Raw genomic sequence first — 12132 nt, forward strand, 5'->3', positions numbered from 1 at the left:
AAAGTAAAAGGATATAAAATACGATACCATATACATAAAACATGGGGAAGACAGAAGAATGGGTTCAAACTTCACTACCAGCTTAATATAAACTGCTATATGCAGAAGACATTATATACAAACCTAATGATAACCAGAAATCAGAAACTACAAACTGGGGTGTCTGGGTGGCACAGTTTGTTAAGTGTCCAATTCTTGATTTCAGCTCAGGTCATAATCTCATGGTTTGTGGGTTGAGTTCTGCATCAGGCTCCACATTGACAGCATGGAGCCTGCTTGAAATTTTCTCTCCCTCTGTCTTGCAAAGTAAATAAACTAAAAAAAAAAAACCAAACTAATAGATATGCAAAGAGTAAAGACAAAGAAATCCAAATATATCACTAAAGAAAGCCAACAAACCATGAAAGAAAAGATCAGAGAAAATCTGCAGAAACAACCACAAAACAAGTAAGAAAATGGTAATAAATATGTACCTATAATTACTTTGATTGTAAATGTACTAAATGCTCCAATCAAAAGACACAGGATAACAGCATGGATTAAAAAAACAAGACCCATCTATATGCTGCTTATAAGAGAATAATTCTAGACTTAATGACACCTGCAGATTCAAAGTGAGGGGATGGAGAACCATCGATCATGCAAATGGATGATAAAAGAAAGCTGGAGTAGCAGTGCTAATATTGGACAAAATAGACTTTAAAACAAAGACTGTAACAAGAGACAAAGAAGGACACTATATAATAATAAAGGGAATAATCCAACAAGATAGGACAATTGTAAATATTTATGCACCCAAAATGGAAGCACCCATATACATAAAATAGTTATTAACAAACATAAGGGAACTAATCAGTAATCATGCAACCATAGTAGGGGACTTTAACACCCCACTTACATCAATGGACAGATCATCTAAACAGACAATCATCAAGAAAACAATTGATTTGTCTGGACCAGACAGATTATTCAGAACATTCTATCCTAAAACAGTAGAATACACGTTCTTTTCAAGTGCACATAGAACATTCTGCAGAACAGATCATATAGTAGGCCACAAAACAAGCCTCAACAAATTAAAAAAGACTGAAGTCATACCATGCATCTTTTCTGACCACAACACTAGGAAACTAGTAATCAACCACAAGACAAAATCTGGAAAGACCATAGACACATGGAGGTAAATAACATGCTACCAAACAATGAATGGGTCAACCAGGAAATAAAATATGAAATTAAAAAGTGCATGGAAACAAATGAAAATGAAAATACAAGGGTTCAAAGCCTTTGCAATGCAGCAAAATTGGTTCTAAGAGGGAAGTTTCTAGCAATACAGGCCTACTACAAGAAATAAGAAAAATCTCAAACAACCTAACCTTACACCTAAAGAAGCTAGAAAAAGAACAAACAAAACCTAAAACCAGCAGAAGGAAGGAAATCATAATGTTAAGAGCAAGAATAAATGATATAAAAACAAACAAAAAAACCCCACAATACAACAGATCAATAAAACCAGGAACTGCTTCCTTGGGGAAAAAAAAAACAAAAAACAACAACAAAAAAACAAACAAAAAAACCCTGATAAACTTCTAGCCAGAATTATCAAGAAAAAAAAAGAGAAAAGACACAAATAAAATCACAAATGAGAGAGAAGAAATAACAAACACTACAGAAATACAAACAGCTATAACAGATTATTATGAAAAACTATTTAAGCCAACTATTTAAGCCAACAAACTGGACAACCTAGAAGAAATGGATATACTCGTCAACATATATAAATTACCAAAACTGAAACTGTTAAAAATGGAAATATTTGAACACAGTGATTATCAGCAAAGAAATTAAGTCAGTAATCAAAAAACTCCAAGAAATAAAAGTCCAGGACCAGATGGCCTCACATGTCAATTTTACCAAACATTTGAAGAATTAATACCTATTCTTTTTAAACCATTCCAAAATATAGAAAAGGAACACTTCCACATTTGTTCTGAGGCCAGCATTACCCAGATACCCAAGTCAGATAAAGACACCACAAAAAAAGAGAACTGTAGTTCAAATCTCTGATGAACATAGATGCAAAAATCCTCAGCAAAATACTAGCAAACTGAATCCTACAATACACTAAAAAAATCATTCACCATGATCAAGTGAACTTATTCCTGGGTTGTTGGGTGGTTCAATATTCACAAATCAATGTGATACAATGTGATGTATCAATAAGAGAAAGGATAAGAAGCATATGTTCATTTCAACAGACACAGAAAAAGCATTTGACAAAGTACAACATCCATTCATGATAAAAACCCTCAACAAAGTAAGTTTACAGGGAATATACCTCAACATAACAAAGGCCATTGATGAAAAACCCACAGCTAACATCTTCAATGAGGAAAAACTGAGAGCTTTTCCACTAAGGTCAGGAACAAGACAAGGATGTCCATTCTCATCATTTTACCTTTCTTTTTTTTTAAGTTCATTCGTTTTTGAGAGAGAGAATGCGAGCAGGGAAGGGACAGTGAGAAGGAGACAGAGCATGCCAAGCAGGCTCTGTGCTGCCAGCACAGAGACAGATGCAGGGATTGAACTCATGAACCGTGAGATCATGACCTGAGCCAAAACCAAGAGTTGAAAGCTTAACCAAGTGAGCCACCCAGGCACCCCTCACTCTCACCATTTTTATTCAACAGAGTGCTGCAGGTCCTAACCACAGCAATCAGACAACAAAAAGAAATAAAAGGCAACCAAATCACAAGGAAGAAGTATAACTTTCACTATTTTCAGACGACAGGACACTTTATTTAGAAAACCCAAAAGACTCCACCAAAAAATTGCTAGAACTGATAAACAAATTCAGTAAAGTCACAGGATACATAATGAACGTATTGGTTGTATTTCTACACACCAATAAGGAAACAGCAGAGAGATAAAGATGACAATCCCATTTACAATTGTACCCAAAATAATAAGATACCTAGGAATAAACCTAACCAAAGAGGTAAAAGATCTGTACTCTGAAAACTATAAAACACTGATGAAAGAAAGTGAAGACAACACAAAGAAAGGCAAAGACATTCCAGGTTCATGGATTGGAAGAACAAATATTGCTAAAACGTCTATACTACCCAAAGCAATCTACACCTTTAATACAATCTCTATCAAAATACCAAGAGCATTTTTCACAGAACTAGAACAAACAATTCTAAAATATGAATGGAACCATAAAAGACCCAGGATAACCAAAGCAATCTTGAAAAAGAAAACCAAAGCTGGAGGAATCACAATTCCAGACTTCAAGGTATATTACAAAGCTTTAGTAATCAAAACAGTATGTATTGGCATAAAAATAGACACATAAATCAACAAAGACAGTAGAAAACCCAGAAATAAACCCTTAAGTTTATGGTCAATTAATCTTCAACAAAGCAAGAAAGAATATCCAACAGGAAAAAGTCTCTTCAACAAACGGTGCTGGGAAAATTGAACAGCAAACACACAAAAGAATGAAATTGGACCACCTTTTTACAACATAGCAAAAATAAATTCAAAACAGATTAAAGATCTAGATGTGAGAACTGAAACCATAAAAATCCTAGAATGAGCACTGGCAGTAATTTCTCTGACACTGGCTACACCAACCTTTTTCTAGATAGGTCCCCAGACGCAAAGGAAACAAAAGCAAAAATAAACTATTGGGCTATATCAAAACAAAAAGCTCCTGCACAGAGAAGGAAACAATCAACAAAACTAAAAAGGCAACCTATAGAATGGGAAAAGATATTTGCAAATGACATATCTGATGAAGGGTTAGTATCCAAAATATATAAAGAACTCATAGAGCTCAATACCCTAAACCCAAACAATCCAATCAAAAAATGGGCAGAAGACATGAAAAGACATTTCTCCAAAGAAAACATAGAGATGGCCAACAGACACATGAAAAGATGCTCATCATCACTAATAATCAGGGAAATGCAAATCAAAAATACTATGAGATATCACCTCACACCTGTGAGAATGGCTAATACCAAAAACATGAGAAACAACAAGTGTTGGTGAGGATATGGAGAAAAAGGAATCCTCTTGCTTTGTTGGTGGGAATGCAGACTGGTGCAGCAACAGTGGAAAACAGTATGGAGTTTCCTCAAAAAAGTTAAAAATAGAGCTACTCTACGGCCCAGCAATCGCACTACTGGGTATTTACTCAAAGAATACAAAAACACTAATTCAAAGGGATACATGTACCTCAATATTTATAGCAGCATTATTCACAATAGGCAAGATATAGAGGCAGCTCAAATATCCATCAAGTGATGAATGGATAAAAAGATGTGGTGTGTGTATGTATATATATACATATATATATATGTATACACACACACACACACACACCTTTTATATACATATATATGTACATATGTATGTGTGTGTATATATATACACACACATACACACACATCTTTTTATATACATATATATGTACATATGTATGTGTGTGTGTGTGTGTGTATATATATATATATATATAAAATGGAATATTATTCAGCCATAAAAATGAATGAAATCTTGCCATTTGCAATGACTTGGGTGGAGCTAGAGAGTATAATGCTAAGTGAAGTAAGTCAATAAGACAAAGACAAATACTACATGATTACACTCCTCCATGGAATTTAAAAAACAAAACAAACAAGCTAAAGGAAAAAGAGAGAGAGAAACTAAGAAACAGACTCAACTATACAGAACTGAAGGGTACCAGAGAAGAGGTGGGTGGGGGGGATGGGTGAAATAGGTGATGGGGATTAAGAACTGCACTTGTGATGAGCACCAGGTGATTAAAATTAAAAAAAAAAAAAGTGATACTACAAGGTTGCAATCAGTCAAACTGAGAATGTGGAAAATTTGACATGACAACCCAGTTTCTTAAAGAAATGGATACCATGAAGAAAGGGGAAGAGAGGTTGAGGAGGGGAACTGTTAAGTTAAGAGGGGGGCGCCTGGGTGGCTCAGTCGGTTAAGCGTCTGACTTCAGCTCAGGTTGTGATCTCATGGTTCATGGGTTCAAGCCCCATGTCAGGCTCTGTGCTGACAGGTCAGAGCCTGCAGCTTGCTTCAGATTCTGTCTCCACTCTCTCTGCCCCTCCCCCACTCATGCTCTGTCTCTGTCTCTCCAAAAGGAATAAATATTAAAAATAATAATAAATTAAAAAAATAATAATAAACTTAAAAAAAAAGAAAAATCAAGTTCCAAGAAATATCTACAGTATGATCCCATTTTTGTAAAAAACAAGACTATGTAAACCGTGTGTGTGTGTGTGTGTGTGTGTGTATGTCTTTGTATAAACATAGAAGTCTAGAAAGACATACACCAAACTGTTAACAATTAAGGTTAGGGGTGGGGAGAGCGGAAGGCATGATGGCTATGAACAAAGACACTTTTTTTTTTTTCAATGTTTATTTTTGAGAGAGCAAGAGTGAGAGCGAGAGCGAGACAGAGTGTGAGTGGGGGAGGGCAGAGACAGAGGGAGTCACAGAATCTGAAGGAGACTCCAGGCTCTGAGCTGTCAACACACAGTCTGATGTGGGGCTCGAACTCATGAAGTGTGAGATCATGTCTTGAGCCAAAGTCGGATGCCTAATGGACTGAGCCAGGAGCCCCTGAACAGTGACATTTTTACTTATGTCATACACTTAGGTATTGCTCAAATGTGGTACAAAGATATGTATTACTTTGGTCATTTTAAAGCATCCTATAAACTATTTTTTAAAAAGCCTTGCTTTTGGCTATTTAATACTGTAACAGATTAAAAGGTTCAGATTCGGGGGCCTGGGTGGCTCAGTCGATTAAGCATCTGACTTTGGCTCAGGTCATGATCGCACAGCTTGTTGAGTTTGAGCCCTGTGTTGGACTCTGTGCTGACAGCTCAGAGCCTAGAGCCTGCTGTGGATTCTGTGACTTCCTGTCGCTCTCTGCCCCTCCCCTGCTCACACTCTGTCTCTCAAAAATAAACATTAAAAAAAATAATAAAAAATAAAAAAATAAAAGTTTCAGATTCAGATGGTTTCTCCTGAATCTGATTTTTATAACATAGTTTCTTTGTTAACATTGTTGTGGTTTTCTTGAAAATCAGTAACACTGAAAATAAAATCTCAACAAAAGCCAAAGTGTGATTAGCTTTCATAGTGTTTACCACTAGTATTATTTATATATTTATTTTTAATTTTTTTTTCTAGTGTTTATTATTTTAAGAGAGAGAGATAGAGTGGGAGAGAGGCAAAGAGCGAGGGAGACACAGAATCCAAAGCATTCTCCAGGCTCTAAGCTGTCAGCATGAAGTCTGACGCAGGGCTTGAACTCACGAACCGTGAGATCATGATCTGAGCCGAAGTCTGATGTTTAACTGACTGAACCACCCAGGCACGTCCCATTAGTATTATTTAGTGAGGTGAGAGTAGTTCCTATTACATTTGCTGACACATTAAGAATATTTAATACTCTATTTTCAATAGTCTTCTATGTCAATACCATCTAACTGGAATCTTAGGTTTCAAGTACTTATGTGTAACATTTGGTATGTATATACTGAAGTTGATACATGAAGATAACAAAATACAGTACATTTAACAAAGGGTTCAAATTCACAACATAGTACAAGTACTCACTTGAGAAATGTTCTTGGTCGACACCATTACTACTTCCCACTATATTACATAACTGTGCATTCGTTATCAAATTGTGCATCCCAAGGATAGCTATAAATACAGAAAAAGAAAGTTTTTATTTCCATCAGTTTTAACCATAAAGAATTGGTTTTTCAACCAAAAATTTGATTTTAACGTTTTCTGAACATTTTTCTACTCAATTAAAATACAGATTTTGCAGCGCCCAAAAAAGGAGACAATGTGATTAAAAAATCACCTACAATCCCTTTCTCATTAATACTCTTTTATTTTCCTCTTCATTTTGGAATTTAGATCTCCCACATTTCCGAATTCAGACCTACAACTGGAGCCAGACTAATCTTAAATGTTAATCTATGCTTAGCTCCATTTGGTAACCAAGAGAGAATGTTGAAATGATCTGTGTTTGCTGCTAATACTTCGCACAAGGTTTTAGGAACAGTGCAAAAGATAGATTTTCAACCTAACCGTTATTTTTACATTTGTTAACTTTCATGTTCATTTACATTCATATTTTAGTTAAGGGTAAAATACCAAAAGTATAGTTGAACTCTCATCTGTGAGATTAACTAGCATCCCTCAAAAATGACAGGAGAGATAAATTTGGTTTTTGGTTTTGATACCCTTTTTGCACAAACATGGCAGAAGCTACAGTATGCCCCCAGCCCACTCCACCCTGATGAAAGCACCATTTACAAACACCTCAGTCCTGAGCACCCCAAGGAATAAGACACCTGCTCTGGCTGTAGACTACACTTCGATTGTCCCCGTCCTGGGTCATTCCATAAGAACCATCACTCTTCTTTCACACATGTTAGCTCTTGGGGTTAGTTGGTGCTAAGATATCCCCATATGTCATATTTTTCTACCAAGGAAAATGGGTGTGTGCTGAGGCTGGTGGGGGAGATACTTGTCCAGATAAGAAACTGGCAATGATGAAAACAACAGGGTGGTTTGGAGTGTTCCGTATATACTTCAGAAAAGATGGGAAAGTGGTGAGTATAAATGCTTTCTGGTTATTCATCTTGGGGTCCTCTTTTTCTTCAAAGTTTATTATTTATTTTTAGTAATCTCTACACTCCATGTGAGGTTCAAACTCACAATCCCAAGATCAAGAGTCGCATGCTCTACCGACTCAGCCAGCCAGACGCCCCTCATCTCAAGGTCTTCTGATAAAATGGGACAGCAGTTGATGCTGGAGACTCTTTTTCAATGCTTAGATAGGACAGCTTCTAGCTGAGCACCAGCTGATGAAAGATTTTTATAAAGACTTTCAAATATGGTAACATGGGAAAAGATGTCAAATAATACAATACATTCCATTAACATAAAAAGTTCACCACTGACAGTATTTTAAAAACTGAAATCCTTTATGTCACATTTATAGTCTACAAAACAAAGCCAAATATGTGGTCACTGATTCAACAGCACTTTGCTAGGCAAAGGAAGCATCTGTATGACGTATACAGGGATGTGCTGGTACTCCCCTCCCCTCCACACTCATTCACAAATGTGTTTTAAGGGATACCTGCAAGGTCACACAATTCTGTATCAGAAGCACTTGTCAAAGCTTCTTCTAATTCTGGGTCAAGAGATACTTTTTCTTCTGTGAAAGTCTGTACAGGCTTCTGTTTAGGGATAAATATTTTCCCTGTAAAATAAAGCAGTTTGTTAATTCCAATACTACTGCTATGAACTAACTTATTAAAAATTTACTCTTCTAACAAAAATTATGAAAAGTACAATTGAAGCTGAAGGAAAAAGTCAACAAGATAAACAATTACAATAACATTTCATCTTCAATATGTATTATAAGTTTCCAGGGCAATATTTGGCTGTACAAGTTGAAATGAAGAAAAAAAAAAAACACACCTGAGGAATTCTATTTGTGAAATTAAAAATAGGATCTTTTTGGAGTAATTATGAATTACTAAATAAATAGCGAACTAAAAGATGAATATAGGAATAAATTTTAAGAATCTATAAAACTTTAGAGAGATTTAAAAGACCCTGCAAAATCCACTTTTTTTAATTATTATTTTTTTAAGTTCTTATTTATTTAAGAGAGACAGAACAAGCAAAGGATGGGCAGAGACAGGGGGACAGAGATCCAAAGCAGGTTCTGTGCTGACAGCAGAGAGTCTGGCGTGGGGCTCAAAATCAAAAACTGTGAGATCATGACCTGAGCTAAAACCAAGAGTCAGACGCTTAACTGACTGAGCCATCCAGGCGCCCCTCCACTTTTTTATTCATAAGCAACAAGCTGTTACAGTCACTTAGGGGATGGCAGAGGCAATTTTGATTCCAGAAATTCAAGATCTAATTGCAAAGAAATTCCTGTATGTTCTAAGTGGTTTTGTGAAACTTTAGGTCACTGTTCATCTAAGCCTCGATGGAAACTAACAAGGGTTACCTGATAAGAAACTATTATGTGAAAATCAGTATTTTATTACCATATGTCCAACGCAAGATTGAAAACATGAAGAGAATGAGAAGTGATAATGACACAACTGCTGATCAAATAAGATGTACTCACATGGCAGAGCCTGAGTTACTAAGATTGCCTCCAGTTTCTCTCCCAGGACAAGTGAAAAGTCTTACTAAGTGATCTGGAAAAGGCCTATGCATAGATTCACAGATGTGCCAAAGAAACTACCAGAGAAATATGAAAGAATATGTGGCCTGATGGATCTATGCAGTGCTCTATCAAAAGAATGTGGGTTTAGAATCAGTGAGTGTTGTGTACTTCTTCAAGGTACACATCAATTAGTGTACCCATAAGGAATCCCACCACAATAGACTGCTCCCAGGACTCTGGCCAAAACTGTTCAGCTATTTTCTGCTAAGCCCATCTAAAGGATCTTAATTTCTGATATTGTATGTTTTTTATGTTTAGCATTTCCATTTAGTTCTTTTTAAAAAAAAATAGTTTCCACGTGTCTGCTGAAATTCCTCATTTGTTCATGTGTGCTGTCTACCTTGTCCCTCAGATTTTTTGGCATTTGTTACAGTTATTTTTAAAGTCCCTAGCTGATAACACCAGTATCTGGATCATGTCTGAGTCTTCTATTGACTGTTATTTTCTTGAGTATGGGGCTATGTGTCTTATGATCTTTGACTCCAAGCTAAGCATTTTTGTGTAAAAGTATGGCAGAAACTGAAGGAAAATCTGGCCTTTGTTGCAACTTTAGTTTGATTCAATTCCTCATTGGCCTCAAACATTTTGAATATAGGATCAGGACTTTCTCTTCAGCAAGACCTTATATTATAACCACGGTGAGGTTCTGGAGATGTCCTGAGCATCTTCCCTTTTTGAATGGTGAACTTTGAGAGATTTCTCTTGATATGTGGCCTAGGCCATCAGCTTTCTGGATGACTACGGAGCTCTCTTTGTTTTCCAGTCCCATCCCCTAATTTTGGGGCCTTGGCAGATCTCTCAGGCCCTCTCGTCTTATCTGCTTTATACTCTGTGAAGTTGGGGTTGGCCTTAAAGGGATTTGTCCCACCCCTCCTGCCTCTCCCTCAGTCTCTCCCAGCTGAAAACCTATGCCTCAGGAATTTTCTCTCTGCTCTACTTTATTGCGTCTGTTCTTGTAGTGTCCCTGGCACTAAATGAAGAGCTGCAGGAAAGAACTGGGGGTGCTGCACTATCCAATACGGTAGCCACTAGCCACATGTGACTATTTAAATTTAAATTAATTAAAATTAGAAATTCAGTTCCACAGTCACAGTTCAAATACTTGATAGCTGCATTTAGTTAGATGGAGCTACACACTGGTTAACACAGACACTGAACATTTCCATCATGGCAGAAAGTTCTAGTGGACAGCACTGCTCTAAGGCTTCTCTGGATTCTAATCTATCATCCAATCCATACACAGTCATTAAAAGTTTGTTAAAAGTTAGGCTGATTTCTCCTTACTCCTTTCTATGGTAGTTTTCTGTTTTTCCCTACATTTCATTCAGAAAAGAGAGAAGTGGGTCATCAATCTCAAGAAGGGTTTGTCACTTTCTAGAATCATTTATGTTTTGTGTCCTCAAGCTCTCCGATAGCTTTTTAAAAACTATAATAAATGCACTTAGGGGCACCTGGGTGGCTCAGTCAGTTGTGTCTGACTTTTGATTTCAGCTAAGGTCAGGATCTCACAGTTCGTGAGACTGAGCTGAGCCCCGAGTTGGGCTCTGTGCTGATAGCATGGAGCCTGCCTGGGATTCTCTCTCTCTCTCTACCTCTCTCTGCCCCTCCCTCCCCTGCTCACATACATGCATGTGCTCTTTTCTCTCAAAATAAATAAATAAACATTAAAAAAAAACCTGTAACAATGAGCTTAGACTGCTTGTTTGGGTTGGTATGTAAGAATAATAGTCTCTTACAACTTTATACATCTTAGAAGTCTTTCTGGTCAAGTATTTTCTTATTTAAAAAATTGTATTTGGCCAATTTATAGTGTATTTGTATCAGTAAGGATGTTTTTTTGTTTGCTTTTTAAAGTTTGTTTATTTTTTTTTTTTTTTAAAGTTTGTTTATTTTGAGAGAGAGAGAGAGAGAACAGGGGAGGGGCAGAGAAGGAGGTAAAGACAGAATCCCAGGCAGGCTCCACACCATCAGTGCAGAGCCCAACTCGGGGCTTGAATTCATGAACTATGAGATCTTGATTTGAGCTGAGATCAAGAGTCAGATGCTTAACCAAGTGAGCCACCCAGGCACCCCAGTAAAGATGTTTTTAACTGCATATAACAGAATACCCAATTAAAAGGGGTTTAAACTGGTGCTTCTCAAGCTTTAATGTGCACCTCACTCACATGGTGATCTTTAAAGTACAGATTCTGACCCACAAGTCTGATATGGGATGAGAGTTAACTCCCAGGTGATGCCGATACTGAACTACAGACCACTTTAAACAGCAAGAGTTCCAACAATAAGTATTTTTATCATTTCAGTAACTCCACATGTAGGTGGCTATAGGGATGGTTCAGCAGCTCAGTACTGACATCAAGGATCTAGGCTCTTTCCATTTTTTTCTTTGGCTTTAATCAACATAGAAGCCTTTGTTCTCAGGCCATCAGTCTCAAGACAACCTTTGTAACACTAAGTATCAAGCCCTCAAGCAACAAGGTCAGGACAGGAAGGAAGGGCACAATTGTCAATTTTTATAAAGAAAACTTTTTATAATGTTTATAAGGAAAATTGTCCAGATTTCTCCTCTGGTGTCACCGACCAGCAATGGTCGTATGTCCAGTTGCAAAGGTGGCATTTTCAGTCTATTTCAGAGACAGGTTGTGCCAGTAAGAATGAAGGGATTTTTGCATTGTTACTTAATAGGCAACTACAGACTGTATTCCAATATTGGACCAGCTGAAGTACACCTCTGTGCTCCCTGGATTCCCTGAACATTTCGCTATAGCTACACAGACACATTCTGCATATTTGTCTGCCTTCTGTGAGCTTTTCAG

The 12132-nt window shown here is 37.0% G+C and overlaps 1 protein-coding gene across 3 annotated transcripts in view; it reads right to left on the minus strand.

Annotated features, from left to right (window-relative positions):
• The window catches only part of TMOD3 (tropomodulin 3), an 80017-nt gene that overhangs the window by 14067 nt on the left and 53818 nt on the right, over window positions 1–12132 (minus strand). For 2 of the 3 annotated variants that reach the window (XM_047075106.1, XM_047075105.1), the window contains exons 4-5: window positions 8207–8329; window positions 6661–6750 (exon numbers count right to left, since the gene is read on the minus strand). In XM_047075106.1, coding sequence (XP_046931062.1) covers window positions 6661–6750; window positions 8207–8329 — 213 coding nt within the window. Of the gene's footprint in view, window positions 1–6660; window positions 6751–8206; window positions 8332–12132 lie in introns of all 3 variants that reach the window. The other variant, XM_047075107.1, reaches the window with a different exon arrangement.

Source organism: Lynx rufus, unplaced genomic scaffold (genome assembly GCF_022079265.1).
Source record: "Lynx rufus isolate CCGP_SWC_20201006 ecotype Redwood Valley unplaced genomic scaffold, mLynRuf1.p SCAF_13, whole genome shotgun sequence".
NCBI classification, from domain to species: Eukaryota; Metazoa; Chordata; class Mammalia; order Carnivora; family Felidae; genus Lynx; species Lynx rufus.